The sequence below is a fragment of the Somniosus microcephalus genome, chromosome 10 (genome assembly GCF_052327205.1).
Source record: "Somniosus microcephalus isolate GS21.2 chromosome 10, FLI_Smic_1.0, whole genome shotgun sequence".
NCBI classification, from domain to species: domain Eukaryota; kingdom Metazoa; phylum Chordata; class Chondrichthyes; order Squaliformes; family Somniosidae; genus Somniosus; species Somniosus microcephalus.
The window spans coordinates 70,518,546-70,538,345 of NC_140996.1; the positions used below are offsets into that span (position 1 = coordinate 70,518,546).

The following is a 19,800-nucleotide window of genomic DNA, read 5'->3' on the forward strand; positions in this document are numbered from 1 at the left end:
CGTTTAAGAAGGCAAATGGTATGCTGGCCTCCATAGTGAGAGGATTCAAGTACAGAAGCAAGGATGTCTTGCTGCAGTTGTACAGGGCCTTGGTGAGGCCACACCTTGAGTACTGTGTGCAGTCTTGGTCGCCCTATCTGAGGAAGGATGTTCTTGCCATGGAGGGAGTGCAGCGAAGATTCACCAGACTGATACCTGGGATGGCAGGAATAACATATGAAGAGAGATTGGGTCGATTAGGCTTATATTTGCTAGAGTTTAGAAGAATGAGAGGGGATCTCATTGAAACTTATAAAATTCTAACAGGACTAGACAGACTAGATGCAGGAAGGCTGTTCCCGATGGTGGGGGAGTCAAGAACCAGGGGTCACAGTCTAAGGATAAGGGGTAAGCCATTTAGGACTGAGATGAGGAGGAATTTCTTCACCCAGAGAGTGGTGAACCTGTGGAATTCTCTACGACAGAAGACAGTTGGGGCCTATTCATTAAATATATTCAAGAAGGAGTTAGATATATTTCTTAAGGCTAAGGGGATCAAGGGATATGGGGAGAAAGCAGGAACAGGGTACTGAATTTGTATGATCAGCCATGATCGCATTGAATGGCGGAGCAGGCTCAAGGGGCCGAATGGCCTACTCCTGCTCCTATCTTCTATGTTTCTATGCAGGGGAAGGGGTGCTGGGGGTGATAGGGGAGTGGGCTAGAGTGTCTCGGAGGGAGCGGTCCCTACGGAATGCTGAAAGAGCAGGGGAGGGGAAGATGCATTTGTTGGTGGGATCATGTTGGAGGTGGCGGAGGATGATCCATTGAATGTGGAGGCTGGTGGGGTGAAAGGTGAGGACAAGGGAAACCCTATCGTGGTTCCGGGAAGGAGGGGCAGGGGTGAGGGCAGAACTGCGGGAGATAGAACGGACGCGGTCGAGGGCCGTGACAACCAATGTAGAGGGGAATCCTCGGTTGAGGAAAAAGGAAGGCATGTCGGAAGCACTGGTGTGGAAGGTGGTATCATCGGAGCAGATGCGGCGAAGACAGAGAAACTGGGAGAATGGAATAGAGTCCTTACAGGAGGCGGGGTGGGAGGAAGTATAGTCCAGGTAGCTGTGGGAGTCAGTGGGCTTGTAGTGAATGTTGGTCAATAACCTATCCCTAGAGATGGAGATGGAGAAGTTGAGGAAGGGAAGGGAAGAGATGGAGATGGACCATGTGAAGGTGAGGGAAGGGTGGAAATTGGAGACAAAGTGAATGAAATTGTCTAGTTCAGGGCGAGAGCAGGAAACGGCATCAATGTACCGGAAAAAGAGGTGAGGGAGGGGACCCGAGTAGGACTGGAACAAAGAGTGTTCCACATATCCCACGAAAAGGCAGGCATAGCTAGGACCCATGCGGGTACCCATAGCAACACGTATAATTTGGAGGAAATGAGTGGAGTCAAAGGAGAAGTTGTTCAATGTGAGAACAAGTTCAGCCAGGTGGAGGAGTGTAGTGGTGGATGGGGACTGGTTGGGCCTCTGTTCAAGGAAGAAGTGGAGTGCCCTCAGGCCATCCTGGTGGGGGATGGAGGTGTAGAGGGATTGTACGTCCATGGTGAAAAGGAGGCGGTTGGGGCCAGGGAACTGGAAACCGTTAAATTGGCGGAGGGCGTCAGAAGAGTCGCGGATGTAGGTGGGAAGAGACTGGACAAGGGGAGAAAAGATAGGGTCGAGATAGGAAGAGATAAGTTCCGTGGGGCAAGAACAGGCTGAAACGATGGGTCTACCAGGGCAGTCCTGTTTGTGGATCCTGGGAAGGAGGTAGAAGTGGCCTGTGCGGGGTTGGGGAACTATGAGGTTGGTGGCCGTGGGGGGAAGATCTCCAGAGGAGATGAGGACAGTGACAATCTTGGAAACGGTGGTTTGATGTTCGGTAGTGGGGTCATGGTCCAGGTGGAGGTAGGGGGAGGTGTCGGAGAGTTGGCGTTCAGCTTCCGCTAGGTAGAGCTCGGTTCGCCAAACAACAACAGCACCACCCTTGTCAGCAGGTTTAATGACAATGTCGGGGTTGGATCTGAGAGAATGGAGTGCTGCAAGTTCAGAGGGAGGTAGGTTGGAGTGAGTGAGGGGAGCAGAGAAATGGAGACGGCCGATGTCACGGCGGCAGTTAGCGATGAAAAGATCTAGAGAGGGTAAGAGGCCAGAGGGAGGGGTCCAGGTAGAACGGGAATTCTGAAAGTGGGAGAAAGGGTCAGTTGTGCGGGGGGAAGACTATTGGCCAAAGAAGTGGGCACGGAGATGAAGGCAGCGGAAAAAGAGCTCAGCATCGTGCTGAGCTCGAAATTCATTGAGGTGGGGGCGTAAGGGGATGAAGCTCAGGCCTTTGCTGAGGACTGATCGTTCGGGGTCAGAGAGTAGAAGGTCAGAGGGGATAGTGAAAACGCGGCAGGGGGTGAGATTGGGAGAAGGGGGGTCAGAGGAAAGTGAAGGGGAAGAAGGTTCCAGAGGGGCATTGGTGTTCAAGAGTTGATGAAGCTTGCGATCCTTGACATCGGAAAGGAAGAAAAAAAGTATTTTGTTAAAGCGCCGGATGAGGCGAAGGATAAAATGGAACTGCGGACCAGGACAGCTTTCAGATAGAGTGAGTCGGTGCTGCTGAAGAGAGAGGTCGAGAGTGTTCATGTGGCGCAGCATGGCGTTGAGCGTGGATCTCAAGATGCGGCGAGAGCAGTAGTTCGAGGAACGTTGAATATCTTGGATATTTGTAATCCTGGGTGAATCCGAAACGTAGGGTGGAAGTTTAGTTGGAATCCACGTGGAATAAGTCGGAACCGGAGGCAGTTGCTGAGGAAAATGATGTGGCTGTGAAACCGAGTCTTGGCAGATACCTGATCAAACTGAAAGCAATGAAGATGAATAAGGTTGAAGAGCCAAACGGAGATCCCGTCAAAGAGAAGAGCAGAACTTCTTCAAGGTAGGCATTCCTAGAAGAGGTGTGGCAGTGAACCAAACACTAATACGATAGCAAAATGCTGCGGATGCTGGAAATCCGAAATAACAACAGAAAACGCTGGAAAAACTCAGCAGGCCAGGCAACATCAGTGGAGAGAGAAATAGACTTAATGTTTCAGGTCGAAGACCCTTCATCGGAACTGAGAAAAAAGCAGGAAATGAAACAGATTAAAAAGCAAGTTTGGGGGCTGGGAAATGGGGGAGGGGATGAAAGAACAAAAGGGAAGGTCTGTGAGAGAGGTGAAGAGACATTAAGAGATATTCAAGGCTAGACGAGATGGTAATAGGACAGGTAAAGAAACAAAGGATGGCTCTAGATGAAGTGTGAAATGCACTGGCAGAGTGAAAGACAGCTGCCATGTGGGAGAGAAAAAAAATGGAAAAGGCACAAACCAAAAGTGTGGATAAAAAATATATAAAAATATGATAGGGGCCGAGGTTATGATCTGAAATTGTTGAACTCGATATTGAGTCTGGAAGGCTGTAAAGTGCCTAATCGGAAGGTGAGGTGCTGTTCCTCGAGCTTCCGTGGAACAATGCAAGAGGCATTGGTGAGGTCTGAGTGGGAATGGGGCGGTGAATTGAAAGGACAGGCGACCGGAAGCTCGGGGTCACCCTTACGGACTGAACGGAGGTGTTCTGCAAAGCGGTCACCCAATCTGCGTTTGGTCTCCCCAATGTAAAGGAGACCGCATCGTGAGCAGCGAATACAGTATACTAGATTGCAAGAAGTACAAGTAAATCGCTGTTTCACCTGGAAGGGGTGTTTGGGGCCCTGGACAGTGGGAAGGGAGGAGGTATAACGGCAGATGTTGCATCTCCTGTGCTTGCACGGGAAGGTGCCGGGTGAGGAGGAAGGTGTGCTAGGGGTGATAGAGGAGTGGACTAGGGTGTCTCAGAGGGAGCGGTCCCTACGGAATGCTGAAAGGGGAGGGGAGGGGAAGATCCATTTTTTGGTGGGATCACGTTGGAGGTGGCGGAAATGGTGGAGGATGATCCGTTGAATGTGGAGGCCGGTGGGGTGAAAGGTTTGAAGCATCTACACTGAAGATGTTTTTCCAGTCTAGTTTTAACATTTTCAACCAGTCTTTGCCCATGAGAGTTGACCTGTTGTTGTAGCTCGCTACAATAGGCAGCTTTACTGACTGGCCATTGTGCTGAACTGTACATTCCATTTGTCCACAAGTCGCTAGGATTTCTGCAGAGTTGATTTTTAACTCTACGGTACTCTTTGTAAGTGGTATTTGATTAAACTTACTCTCATATGTGTTCCTTACTCATGAGATGTCCGGCGCCATGTCAATATACATATCAATATATTGCTCGTTGATCAAAAGTTTTGGATGGATGTCTTTCTCCCGACTGCTAGTGTTGCCGCTAGTTGCATAGATACTGTAGATGCCTAGTTCTTCAACATCAGGTGTGTTCACTTCAATATTGTGAATTCCTCCCTTTTGTTGTCGCTGCTTTGCATTGCCACTAGAATTGTAATTACTTCCTGTTTTAGATCTAGCTCTGCAAGCTGTTGAAATATGGCCTTCCTTCTGGCAGTGAAAACACTTTGCATTTCTGTATTGGCAGGACTGTGGTGAGTGATTTCCATTGCAGCGATAACAATTCACTGAACTGCTCTCACCGACTTGCTTTAGACTCGGTCTCACAACTTTACATTTGGCAGTGGATTGTTGACTGTAGACCTCAACTGCACAAGTCACTTGAGTTGGACGGAGCTCCCTAGCATTCTTAGACACCATCTCCATAGATAGGGCAATTTTGAATGCTATGTCAAATGTTTGGTTCAGCATGTTCAGTAACTTGGACTGTGCGCGCTCATCCATCAGTCCACACACAAACTTATCTTGCAACGCACGATCCAAAAATATGCCGAAGTTACAATGCAAAGACAGGTTTTTAAGAACTACAATATTCTCACTGATGGTTTCACTTTGTTTTTGGTTTCTGGTACCAAACTTATAGTTCTCTGCTATTTCTAATGGCTTTGGGTCGAAATGGTCCTCGAGTTTCTCGACAATGTCTTCAAATTACACATCCTTTACTTTCCCTGGCGCGAGTGGGTTTGCCAACGCCCGTAGACATCTGGCCTGATCTCTGTGAAAAATTGTTTTTTTACGTTCACGTATTATTTAATTTTGAGATCATCTGCACCTTTGGTCTCCATAATGTTATTAGCCTTAAAAAAAAATCTCCATCCACTCAATGTAAGAACTGAATGGTTCGCGAGCTCGGACATACATGCCAAGGCATCCGATGAATCCTGTAGGTGCGGCCATGATTGTGCTGAACCCATTGAACAGTCACTCAGCACGCTACCTGAGTACATGTGAGAACCAACGCCACTCTTGCTGTGTATACATACACCCGAAGGCGAGCACAGACAATTCGCAAAAAATTCAGCTTAGGTGTCACAATTTCACCATAAACTTTTCAACTCCAATGTTGAACACTGTCATTCCATGATCCCTAAAAATGGTTTTTGGATCCCATTCTCATCACCAAAAACGTAAGGAGCTGCAGGTCGGTGGGAGCGGGGTCAGGAGATTAATAAACTGCGGATTCATGGCCTCATTTATTTTCTTCCTCTGAGCCCCTGAACCTCATCTGGCAGCATAATACGGAGCTGAGCGGCGGACCTGCAAGAGGCACAGAGTCAGTGAGAGGAGGATAAAGAGAGCGCGGAGAGGAGGCCTGGAAACGGAGCTGAGCGGTGGACCTGCAAGAGGCACAGAGTCAGTGAGAGGAGGATAAAGAGAGCGCGGAGAGGAGGCCTGGGACCGGAGCTGAGCGGTGGACCTGCGAGAGGCACAGAGTCAGCGAGAGGAGAGAGAGAAGTAAAAAGTAATCGAAGTAAAAAGTAATCGAAGTGTGACGTCACCAGAAAGCAGGTAAGTGATTGGCTGGTGAGTATTTCTCTCTTTCTCGCTTTTTCCCAAACTTAAATTTAGTGGTTTGTAGTTGCTAAGGTCTCTGTTGTGTAGTGGGGACTGCTGGTAAACAAGGGCCCTTGAGTATATCATTTAATTGTAGTGTAATTGGTGGGATTGATTTGATTTAGTTTAATTTGAATTAATTAAAGGGTAAGTCATGGCAGCACAGCTCGGCACTGTGGTATGCCCCTCCTGCACTATGTGGGAAATCAGGGACACTTCCTGTGTCCCTGACGACCATGTGTGCGGGAAGTGTATCCAGCTGCAGCTACTGGCAGACTGCATTGCAGTGCTGGAGCTGCGAATGGATCCATACTGGAGCATTCGCAATGCTGAGGAAATTGTGGATATCACGTTTAATGAGTTGGTCACACCGCAGGTAAAGGCGGCACAGGCAGGAAGGGAATGGGTGACCGCCAGGCAGAGTAGTGGGCGCAGGCAGGTAGTGCAGGGGTCCCCTGTGGCCATCCCCTTCTCAAACAGATATACCACTTTGGATATTGTTAAGGGAGATGGCTTATCTGGGGAAGACAGCAGCAGCCAACTTCCTGGCATCATGGGTGGGTCTGCTGCACAGGACGGGAGGAAAAAGAATGGGAGAGCTATAGTAATAGGGGATTCTACTGTAAGGGGAATGTATAGGCGTTTCGGCGGCCGCAAACGAGATTCCAGGACGGTATGTTGCCTCCCTGGTGCAAAGGTCAAGGATGTCTCAGAGCGGCTGCAGAGCATTTTGGAAGGGGAGGGTGAACAGCCAGTTATCGTGGTGCATATAGGAACCATCGACATAGGTAAAAACCGGGATGAGGTCCTAAAAGCTGAATATAGGGAGATAGGAGGTAAATTTAAAAAATAGGACCTCAAAGGTAGTAATCTCAGGATGCTACCAGTGCCACGTGCTAGTCAGAGTAGAAACAGAAGAATATTTTAGATGAATATGTGGCTAGAGGAATGGTGCAAGGGGGAGGGATTCAAATTCCTGGGACATTGGAACCGGTTCTGGGGGAGGTGGGACCAGTACAAACTGGACGGTTTGCTCCTGGGCAGGACTGGGACTGATGTCCTAAGGGGAGTGTTTGCTAGTACTGTGGGGGAGGGTTTAAACTAAAATGGCAGGGGGTTGGGAAACTGTGCAGGGAGACAGAGGAAAGGGAAACAAGGATAGAAGCAAAAGGCAGGAAGGGGAAAAGCAAAAGTGGCAGTCAGAGAAATCAAGGGTTTAAATCAAACATGGCCACAGTAAATAATAATTCTAAAAGGTCTAAGAGTGTTAAAAAAACAAGCCTGATGGCTTTGTGTCTTAATGCGAGGAGCATTCATAATATAGTGGATGAATTAGCTGCGCAAATAGATGTAAACGGATATGATATGATTGGGATTACGGAAACATGGCTCCAGGGTGACCAAGGCTGGGAACTCAACATCCAGGGGTATTCAATATTCAGGAAAGATAGGCAAAAAGGAAAAGGAGGTGGGGTAGCATTGCTGGTTAAAGAGGAGATTAACACATTTGTAAGGAAGGATATTAGCTCTGATGATATGGAATCTATATGGGTAGAGCTGAGAAATACCAAGGGGAAGAAAACGTTAGTGGGAGTTGTATACAGACCCTCAAACAGTAATGCGGAGGTTGGGGATGTCATTTAACGGGACATTAGAGACGCATGCAATAAGGGCACTATTATGTCCGTGTATAATTGAGACACGGACTGCAGGAGTTGGTTATAACAGGTCTTTACTGAATGGAGGCAACCTGGAACTACTATGCAAATGTTACTACACAGGCTTATATACAGGGGTGGTCACTACTGGTACTGCAGTATACAGGGGCTGCAGAATATAGTTCCTTCTGCAAAGTACATACACTACAATTCCTCCCCTTTTAGATAAACAGTACATAACATTCGTTTAACAATGAAATAACATATTTACAATTACAGTTGCTAGATACATTAGTTGAAGTTAAGCAATTATAAGTTCAGTCTTTGAGGAGGCTTCCTGATTCTGTCTGGATAATGCCTCTTTGGGGTATCAGGTTCTTCTGGCAACGTTGAGTCGGGATCAATGTCGTTGTTTGGTTCATCTGCTTCCAATATCACCGATTCTGAGGTAGATGCAATTGGTACTTCGGTTTCATCGCTAGGTGTATCAGATTGTGGTGTGGAGTTGACGTTTCCCAGTGACTCCAGAATCTGGTCAGCATGGCGTCTTACAATGCTCTCTCCAATGTCCACGGTATACATTAGAGGTCCTTGCCGTGTACAGATCGTTCCTGGCTGCCATTTCTCTGTGCGGTAGTCCCGGGCCAAAACTGGTTGACCTATCTTAAAACTCCTGGTCGGCCTTTCATTCATATTCTGAAACTGCCTGTTCTCCACATCTCTTCTGATGTTTGGGTTAACCAAATCCAAGCGGCATCGTAGTCTTCGATTGAAGAACATCATGGCTGGAGTTTGGTTGGTAACCGCATGTGTCGTATTCCGGTAGGCAAACAAGAAGTTATCCACCTTGTGCTGTAGGGGTATATCTTCATTACACATTGCTTTGATAGCCTTCTTGAATGTTTGAACAAACCTCTCGGCCAATCCATTAGTGGCTGGATGATATGGGGCGGATGTGTAATGCTTAACACCATTGTTCTTTAAGAACCTCCGGAACTCTTCAGACACAAACTGTGGTCCATTGTCGGAGCAAATCTGTTCAGGCAGCCCATTCCTGGCGAATATGGTTCGTAAGACTGTGATAGTTTTTTCTGTGGTGGTTGAGGACATTTTTATTACCTCTGGCCACTTTGAATGTGCATCCACCGTAATTAAAAACATCGAGTCCATAAATGGACCAGCAAAATCAATGTGCACCCTTTGCCATGGAGATGAGGGCCACTCCCATGGATTTAGAGGGGCTTGTGGTGGGGCGTTTTGGACCTTCTGGCATCCTGTACAGCTCTTGGTGATCTCTTCGATTTCTCTATCGATTCCCGGCCACCACACAAACGCTCTGGCTAAGTTCTTTATTTTTACCCCTCCCAGGTGACCCTCATGAAGCTCATTGAGCACTCTATCCTTCAATTTGGGTGGAATTACTACTCTGGATCCACACATCAAGGTTCCTCTGCACACTGACAGCTGTTCCCTTCTTGGCGAGAATGCTGGCAGCAGTGGTTCGCCATGTGCTGGCCATCCCTTCACCGTTAAATCATAGACCCAAGAGAGTGTCGGGTCATTTTGTGGTTCCTTTTCTATGTTTGCATTCGTCACAGGGAGACATTCGACTATGGTCGAGTGGAATATCTCCACTGGATCCACTGCAAGTTCTTCTTCTTCCACCGTCAGCAACGGTAGGCGCGATAATCCATCAGCATTCCTATGCTGTTTAGTTCCATTGTACTCGATGTCATATTGGTGTGCCCCTAGGAAAAGGGACCACCTCTGTAGCCGTTGTGCTGTCATTATCGGTACGCCCTTCTGAGGGTTGAAAATGGAGACAAGAGGTTGATGATCAGTAAGTAGAGTAAATTTCTGACCGTGCAGGTAGTGATTGAACTTCTTCACCCCCCACACCAGGCTGAGGGCCTCTCTGTCAACCTGGGCGTAGTTACGCTCGGCTGAAGTTAACGAGCATGACGCAAAAGCTATCGGCCTCTCTGAACCATCAAGGAATTTATGTGACAGTACTGCCCCAATGCCGTAGGGAGACGCATCACACGGCAGTCTTATCGGTAGTGATGGGTTGTAGTGAGCCAATAATTCTCTTGAAGTGATTAGGTCCTTACTCTTCTGAAAGGCCCGCTTACATTCATCGCTCCATTTCCATGCTACTCCAGTTTGTAGTAGGGCGTTCAGTGGGTGCAGAATTGTGGACAAATTCGGCAAAAACTTATGGTAGTAATTCACCAATCCGAGGAATGACCTCAGTTGCGACACATTTTCAGGCGCTGGAGCCTTAACTACCACTTCAATTTTGTCAGGGGACTTATGTAACCCCTCTTCATCAATCACGTGGCCACAATACAATATCTGTTTCCTAAAAAACTCGCACTTGGGGCAATTGGCCCGTAGCCCATGTTCACGTAGTCTAGTGAGCACCTGCTCTAGGTTGGCAAGGTGTTCACTGTCATCTTCACCTGTCATTAGGATGTCGTCCAAGTAACACTGAGTCCCCGGAATTCCTTGCAGGACTTGTTCCATCGCTCTTTGCCATATCGCTGGAGCTGATGCTACTCCGAATACCAGTCGATTATACTGGTAAAGACCTTTGTGAGTGTTTATCGTGAGATACTTCCTAGAGGATTCTTTAACCTCCATCTGCAAATATGCTTGTGCTAGGTCAATTTTTGTAAAACGCTTCCCTCCAGATAGTGAGGCGAAGATATCTTCTATCCTTGGAAGAGGATATTGTACTGTGTGAAGGACTGGGTTCACCGTCACCTTGAAGTCCCCACAGATGCGAACCTTCCTTGGCTCCTCAGACTTATTGTTTAACGTTTTCTTCATCACAGGAACGATGGGTGTCGCCCACTCGCTCCAGTCTACCTTAGATAACATGCCTGCATTCTTCAGATTCTCCAGCTCTGCCTCGACGGCTGGGCGAATTGCATACAGTACCGGTCTTGCTTTGAAAAACTTGGGAATTGCATTCTCTTCTATTTTTATCGAGGCGGTTACGCCTTTAAGAGTTCCCAGTTCTTGTTGAAATACCTCTTTGGCGTTAGCTAAGATTGTTGACAATTGGCCAGGAGTGACGTTGTCATCCTTTTTACCAGCCACTGTCAGTGCCTGAATGGAGTGCCAGTCTAAACTTATCTTTCTGATCCATTCACGTCCCAATAACGGTGGTCCACCATCTTGCAGTATGTACAGATACAATTTCTGTCTTTCCTTGCCGTTGTATTCGACAGGCACCCTTTTTTTTCCTCTGGGGTATACCTTTTGCCCCGTATACGTCTTCAAGACAATGGATGTCTCTCTCAAGGGTATGTGTGAGAATAGCCGCTCGTAGTCTCGTCGATTCATGATGGTTAGAGCTGATCCTGTATCCAATTCCATTTTGATTTGGGACCCTGCTATCATGAGGGTGACCCAAATGGTTCGGTGATCTTCTTTTGCGATTACGTTGTGAAGTTTGAGACAGCTTAGTCTCTTGTTCCCGGATTCACTATCGCTCATCTGGTCTTCGGAACTACTGTCCGCCATCTTTTGTACTTTCCTGTACGGTTCCTTAGTAGCCTTTTTGTTGTCGTTGGTCTTCTTCTCAGGCCTGCAAACTCGTGCAATGTGTCCCATCTTTCCGCATTGCCTGCATATTTTGTCCTTGGACCAGCAGTCCTTCTGGTCATGAGTTGTTCTGCTGCAGCGATAATATTTTGTAAATCCCCATGTCATTCGTGGGTGCCGTATTCCTGTGGCTTTTGCTGTATTTCCGCAGCTCCCCTTGCTGCTGCTTCGTATGATACTGCCACGCTGAAAGCCTTATCTAGCGTCAGCTCTTTCTCTGAGAGTAACCTCTTCTGGGTTCCTTCACTCAGGAGTCCACAGACAAATTTGTCCCGTAAGGTATCTGCCAGTCCTGCTCCAAACTGGCAGTGCTTTGATAGCTTGTGTAGTTCCGTAAGGTAATCAGCATTGCTCTCATCTTTATGCTGATTTCTCCTGTGGAATTTAAATCTTTCTGCTATCAGCAGCGGTGTAGGATTTAGGTGTTCCTGTAGGATAGCAACAATTTCGTTAAAACTCTTCGCCTTCGGTTTGGCTGGAGTAATCAGGTCCCGCAATAGGCTGTACGTTCTTGCGCCCATTAAGTTTAGCAGTACCGATGCCTTTTTCTCATCGGCTACTTCGTTTGCCTCGCAATATACCTCGACTCTTTCCACACACGTGGTTCAGTCTTCGATTGCATTATCGAAGGCAGTGATATTGCCAGTCTTCGGCATCTTGGAAATCTAAGATGGCGCCTCCCGCACTTTGCCTTCTTCCCCGATTTAACAAAATGGCGCCTCCCGCGCTTTGCCTTCTTCCCCGCTGGATTAAGATGGCGCCTCCCGCGCTTTCTGTCTTCTCCGCTGTTGCTAGCGCTTTATGCCTTGATGGCGACGCCCTATGGTCTTCACGCACTTCCCCCCCGTGCTGCTGCTAACGCCGCTCTCCGCGGTTCCCGTGGCAAACTGCAGCTCCTCGCAGCTTTCTGCGCGTTTAATTTTTATTATTTCCCCATCGTCGGAACAACCCTGCGGGACTCTTGCCTCCCTCTTCTCGGGTCTGTACGCTGCCCGGCTTCGTAGCACCGGCCGCGCCCTGTGTGCTCCACCCTCTATATCCTCTTCCCGACAACGCTGCTCGGCCCCGTTACAAAGCCACCCGCTCGAGCTCTAGACCGCCGCAGCCCAGGAAGGATCAGTGTACTACCTGCCACCAGCCCGATTAGCTGAAGCACCATCGACAGGATAACCAAGCCCCACTCTCGACAGCCTCTCCTGCGAATCTTCAACTCCGCTGACTCAGAGGCGGATGCCCACGGTTGACGCCCGTTTCTTCTGTTTCTTTCTTCCTTCTGGCCTCGACCTCTGATAACTTTGCTTCATGGATCCCCATGAGGTGGTGCAGACTGTAGGTAAGTTCGTATCTGCTCGTCGCCAGTATTATGTCCATGTATAATTGAGACACGGACTGCAGGAGTTGATTATAACAGGTCTTTACTGAATGGAGGCAACCTGGAACTACTATGCAAATGTTACTACACAGGCTTATATACAGGGGTGGTCACTATTGGTACTGCAGTATACAGGGGCTGCAGAATATAGTTCCTTCTGCAAAGTACATACACTACAGGCACAGCAGTTATCATGGGTGACTTTAATCTACATATAGGTTGGGCTAACCAAATTAGTAAAAACACTGTGGAGGAGGAATTCCTGGAGTGTATACGGGATGGTTTCCTGGAACAATATATCGAGGAACCAACTAGAGATCAGGCCATCTTAGACTGGGTATTATGTAATGAGAAAGGAATAATTAGCAATCTTGTTGTGCGAGGCCCCTTGGGGCAGAGCGATCATAATATGATAGAATTCTTCATTAAGATGGAGAGTGAAGTAGTTGACTCAGAGACTAGGGTCCTGAATTTAAATAAAGGAAACTACGGTGGTATGAGGCACGAGTTGGGTAGGATTGATTGGGGAATGTTACTCAAAGGGCTGACGGTGGATAGGCAATGGCACACATTTAAAGATCGCATGGATGAACTACAGAATTTGTTCATCCCAGTTTGGCATAAAAATAAAACAAAAAAGGTGACTCAACCGTGGCTAACAAGGGAAATTAGGGACAGCATAAGATCCAAGGAGAGGACATATAAATTGGCCAGAAAAAGCAGTAAACCTGACGATTGGGAGCAGTTTAGGATTCAGCAAAGGAGGACAAAGGGATTAATTAAGAGGGGGAAAATAGAGCATGAGAGTAAGCTTGCAGCGAACATAAAAACTGACTGTAAAAGCTTCTATAGATAGGTGAAGAGAAAAAGATTGGTGAAGTCAAGCGTAGGTCCGTTGCAGTCAGAATCAGAGGAATTTATAATGGGGAACAAAGAAATGGCAGACCAATTAATATATACTTTGGATCTGTCTTCACAAAGGAGGACACAAATAAACTCCTAGAGATGTCGGGGAATATAGGGTCTAATGAGAGGGAGGAACTGAATGAAATCAGTATTTGTAGGGAAATGGTATTAGGGAAATTGATGGGATGGAAGGCCGATAAATCCCCAGGGCCTGATAATCTACATCCTAGGGTGCTTAAGGAAGTGGCCCTAGAAATAGTAGATGCATTGCTGGTCATCTTCCAAAATTCTGTCGACTCTGGAACAGTTCCCATGGATTGGAGGGTAGCTAATGTTACCCCACTATTCAAAAAAGGTGGTAGAGAGAAAATGGGGAATTATAGACCGGTAAGCCTGACATCGGTCGTGGGGAAAATGCTAGAGACCATTATAAAAGATGGAATAGCAGAGCACTTGGAATACAGTGACAGGATTGGACAAGTCAACATGGATTTACAAAAGGTAAATTGTGCTTGACTAATCTACTGGAAGTTTTTGAGGATGTAACTGGTAGAATAGATAAGGAAGAACCAGTGGATGTGGTGTATTTGGACTTTGGACTTTCAGAAGGCTTTCGAAAAGGTCCCGCACAAGAGATTAGCGTGTAAAGTTAAGGCACATGGGATTGGGGGCAAGGTACTGACTTGGATAGAGAACTGGTTGGCAGACAGGAAGCAAAGAGTTGGAATAAACGTTTTTTTTTTCGAGTCGCAGGCAGTTACTAGTGGGGTACCGCAGGGATCGTTCCTAGGACCCCAGCTATTCACAATATATATTAATGATCTAGACGAGGGAACTAGATGTAACATCTCCAGGTTTGCGGACGACACAAAGCTGGCGGTTAAGAAGGCATATGGTATGCTGGCCTTCATAGTGAGAGGGTTCGAGTACAGGAACAAGGATGTCTTGCTGCAGTTGTACAGGGCCTTGGTGAGACCACACCTTGCGTATTGTGTGCAGTTTTGGATACCTTATCTGAGGAAGGATGTTCTTGCCATGGAGGGAGTGCAGCAAAGATTCACCAGACTGAACCTGGGATGGCAGAAATGACATATGAGGAGAGATTGGGACAATTGGCCTTTTACTCACTGGAGTTTAGAAGAATGAGAGGGGATCTCATTGAAACTTATAAAATTCTAACAGGACTAGACAGACTAGATGTAGGAAGAATGCTCCCGATAGTCAGGGAGTCCAGAACTAGGGGTCACAGTCTAATGATAAGGGGTAAGCCATTTAGGACAGAGCTGAGAAGGAATTTCTTCACCCAGAGAGTCGTGAACCTATGGAATTCTCTACCACAGAAGGCAGTAGAGGCCAATTCATTAAATATATTCAAGAAGGAGTTGGATATATTTCTTAAGGCTAAAGGGATCAAACGATATGGGGAGAAGGCAGTGACAGGGTACTGAGTTTGGATGATCAGCCATGATCTCATTGAATGGCGGAGTAGGCTTGAGGGGCGGAATGGCCTGCTCCTGCTCCTACCCTGTTTCTATGTTTCTATGTAATATATGGATATAGAACAAATGAAGGACAGAGACAGGATCAGTTGTTAGTTCATGATCTTGCTTTACCATTCCAGAGCGAACTGAGCATGCTCAAACGCAACCATGTGAGAAACTATGTCGCAAACCATGTGATAATACATTAAACTCATGATCTCGCAAAGTGCAATATTACAGCACCATATAACACCCCCAGGACCTCCCAAACTGTATTCATACAGCACCATATCACATCCCCAGGATCTCCCAAACTGTATTCATACAGCACCATATCACACGCCCAGGATCTCCCAAACTGAATTCATACAGCACCATATCAGACCGCCAGGATCTGCAAACAGCATTCATACAGCAAGATATCACACCCCCAGGACCTCCCAAACTGTATTCATACAGAACCATATCACACCCCCAGGATCTGCAAACTGTATTCATACATCACCATATCACACGCCCAGGATCTCCCAAACTGTATTGATACAGCACCATATCACACCCCCAGGATCTGCAAACTGTGTTCATACATCACCATATCACACCCCCAGGATCTCACAAACTGAATTCATGCAGCCTGATATCAAACTCCCAGGATCTCACAAACTGAATTCATACAGCTCCATATCACAACCCCAGGATCTCCCATACTGTAATCATACAGCACCATATCACACCCCCAGGATTGATAAACTGCATTGCTACAACACCATATTACACCCTCAGGATCTCCCAAACTGCATTCATACAGCACCATATCACACGCCCAGGATCTCCCAAACTGAATTCATACAGCTCCATATCACACCCCCAGGATCGATAAACTGCATTGCTACAGCACCATATCACACCCCAGGATCTGCAAACTGCATTCATACATCACCATATCACACCCCCGGGACCTCCCAAACTGAATTCATATAGCACCATATCACACCCCCAGGATCTCCCAAACTGAATTAATACAGCACCATATCACACCCCCAGGTTCTCCCAAACTGTATTCATACAGCACCATATCACCCCCCAGGATCTCAAAACTGCCTTTGTACAGCACCATATCACACCCCCAGGATTTCCCAAACTGCATTCATACATTACCATATAACACCCGCAGGATATCCCAAACTGTATTCATACAGCACCATATCACACACACAGGATGTCCCAAACTGTATCCATACAGTATCATATCAAATCCCCAGGATCTCCAAAACTGTATTCACACTGCACCATATCACACCCCCAGGTTCTCCCAAACTGTATACATACAGCTCAATTTCACACGCCCCGGATCTCCCAAACTGTATTCATACAGCACCATATCACACGCCCCGGATCTCCCAAACTGTATTCATACAGCACCATATCACACCCAGCAGCTCCTAAACTGTATTGATACGGCACCATATCACCCCCAGGATCCCCCAAACTGCCTGCATACAGTACCATATCACACACCCAGGATTTCCCAAACTGAATTCATGCAGCACCATATAGCACCCCCAGGATCTCCCAAACAGAATTCATACAGAACCATATCACACACACAGGATATCCCAAACTGTATTCATACAGAACCATATCACACACACAGGATATCCCAAACTGTATTCATACAGAACCATTTCACACTCCCAGGATCTCCCAAACTGAATACATACAGCATCATGCCACACCCCCAGGATCTCCAAAATTGTATTCATACAGCACCATAACACCCCCCCAGGATCCTCCAAACTGTATTCATACAGCACCATATCACCGCCCCCAGTATCTCCCAAACTGCATTCTTACAGGACCATATCACACACCCAGGATTTCCCAAAATGAATTCATACAGCACCATATCAAACCCCCAGGATCTCCCAAACATTATTCACACAGCACCATATCACACCCCAGGATCTCCCAAACTGCATTCTTACAGGACCATATCACACACCCAGGATTTCCCAAACTGTATTCATACAGCACACTCCCAGGATCTCCCGAACTGAATACATACAGCACCATATCACACCCCCAGGATCTCCCAAACTGCATTCTTACAGTACCATATCACACCCCCAGGATCTGCAAACAGTATTCATACGGCACCATATCACACTCCAGGATCTCCCAAAATGTATTCATGCAGCACCATATCACACCCCCAGGACCTCCCAAACTGTATTCATACAGCACCATATCACACACCCATGGTCTCCCAAACTGCATTCATACAGCACCATATCTGACCCCCAGGATCACCCAAACTGTATTCATACAGCACCATATCACACACCCAAAGGATTTCCCAAACTGCATTCATACAGCACCATATCACACACCCATGGTCTCCCAAACTGCATTCATACAGCACCATATCTGACCCCCAGTATCTCCCAAAATGTATTCATACAGCACCATATCACACCCCCAGGATCTCCCAAACTGTATTCATACAGCACCATATCACACCCCCCAGTATCTCCCAAAATGTATTCATACAGCACCATATCACACCCCCAGGATCTCCCAAACTGTATTCTTACAGCATCATGTCACACCCCCAGGATCTCCCAAACTGTATTCTTACAGCATCATGTCACACCCCCAGGATTTCCCAAACTCCACTCGTACAGCACAATATCACACCCCCAGGATCTCCCAAACAGCATTCATAAAGCACCACATCACACCCCCCAGGATCTGCAAACTGCATTCACAGAGCACCATATCACATCGCCAGGATCTCCCAAACTGCATTCGTACAGCACCATATCATAACCCCAGGATCTGCAACGTGCATTTATATATGGCACCTTATCACATGCTTAGGATCTCCCAAACTGTATTCGTAAAGAATGTTATCACATCCTTAGAATATCCTTAAGTGCATTTTTATGGCATCTTAAAACATCCTCAGGATCTCAAAATGCATTTATAAAGCCCCTTATCACATCCTCAGGATCTACCAAAGTGCAGTCATACAGCACCTTATAGCATCCTAAGGATCTCCTAGTGGATTTGGACAGTCCCTTTTCTCATCCTCAGGATCTCCAAAGGTGCAGTCATATCACATCATAAAACATCCTCAGGTTCTCCCAAAGTGCATTCATACAGCACATTTTCACATCCACAACACCTCTCAAATTGACGTTCATACAGCAGTTTATGACTTCTTCAGCATCTCCCAAAGTCCATTGATACAGCACCTTATAACATCCTCAGGATTTCCCAATACATTTGTACTGATCCTTCTCTCATTCTCAGGATCTCCAAAAGTGCATTATATAGCATCTTAACACCCTCAGGATCTCCCAAACTGAATTCATACAGCACCTTTTCACATCAACAGGACCCCGCAAAGTGAATTGATACAACAGCTTACCACATCATCAGCATCTCCCAAAGTGCTTTAATGCAACAGCTCATAACATCCTCAGGAACTCCCAAAATGCATTAATAAAGCACCTTAGAACTTCCTCAGGATGTCCCAAAGTGCATTGTTACCACCTACTGCCCTCCCTCAGCTGATGAATCAGTACTCCTCCATGTTGAACATCACTTGGAAGATTGACTGAGAGTAGCAAGGGCACAGAATGTACGCTGGGTGGGGGACTTCAATGTCCATCACCAAGAGTGGCTCGGTAGCACCACTACTGACCAAGCTGGCCGAGTCATGAGGGACATAGCTGCCAGTCTGGGCCTACGACAGGTGGTGAGAGAACCAACACGAGGGAAAAACCTTCTTGAACTCGTCCACTCCAATCTACCTGTCGCAGATGCAGCTATCCATGACAGCATTAGTAGAAGTGACCACCGCACCGTCATTGTAGAGACGAAGTCCCATCTTCACACTGAGGACACCCTCCATCACCTTGTGTGGCACTACCACCATGCTAAATGGGATCATAGAAAGAATCATAGAAATTTACAGCACAGAAGGAGGCCATTCAGCCCATCTTGTCCGTGCCGGCCGACAAAGAGCTATCCACCCTAATCCCACTTTCCAGCACTTGGTCTGTAGCCTTGTAGGTTATGGCACTTCAAGAGCATATTCAAGTACTTTTTAAATGTAACGAGGGTCTCTGCCTCTACCACCCTTTCAGGCAGTGAGTTCCAGACCCCCACCACCCTCTGGGTGAAAAAGTTTCTCTTCAAATCCCTTCTAAACTTCCGACCAATTACTTTAATTCTATGACTCCTGGTTATCAACCCTTCTGCTAAGGTAAATAGGTCCTTCCTATCACTCTATCTAGACCCCTCATAATTTTATACACCTCAGTTAGGTCTCCCCTCAGCCTCCTCTGTTCCAAAGAAAACAGCCCCAGCCTATCCAATCTTTACTCATAACTAAAATTCCCCAGCCCAGGCAACATCCTCGTAAATCTCCTCTGCACCCCACTCTAGTGCAATCACATCCTTCCTGTAATGTGGTGACCAGAACTGCACACAGTATTCTAGCTGTGGCCTAACTAGTGTTTTATACAGTTCAAGCATAACCTCCCTGTTCTTATATTCTATGCCTCGGCTAATAAAGGCAAGTATCCCATATGCCTTCTTAGATAACCACCTTATCTACATGTCCTGCTACTTTCAGGGATCTGTGGACATGCACTCCAAGGTCCCTCTGATCTTCTGCACTTCTCATTGTCCTACCATTTATAATGCATTCCCTTGCCTAGTTAGCCCTCCCCAAATGCATTAACTCACACTTCTCCAGATTGAATTCCATTTGTCACTGTTCTGCCCACCTGACCAGTCCATTGATATCTTCCTGTGGCTTTCTTCTTCATT

General features: G+C 46.9%; 1 protein-coding gene across 7 annotated transcripts in view; it reads right to left on the reverse strand.

Annotated features, from left to right (window-relative positions):
• The window catches only part of gja5b (gap junction protein, alpha 5b), a 132,555-nt gene that overhangs the window by 14,487 nt on the left and 98,268 nt on the right, over nt 1-19,800 (reverse strand). For 2 of the 7 annotated variants that reach the window (XM_085998599.1, XM_085998601.1), the window contains one exon: nt 18,777-18,902. The exons of 4 other annotated variants lie outside the window; for them this stretch is intronic. Coding sequence is in view for 1 of the 3 variants with exons in the window: in XM_085998603.1 (XP_085854729.1) it covers nt 18,892-18,902 (11 nt within the window). In the remaining 2 variants the exon portion in view is untranslated. Of the gene's footprint in view, nt 1-18,776; nt 18,903-19,800 lie in introns of those variants that run through there. One more of the 7 variants, XM_085998603.1, reaches the window with a different exon arrangement.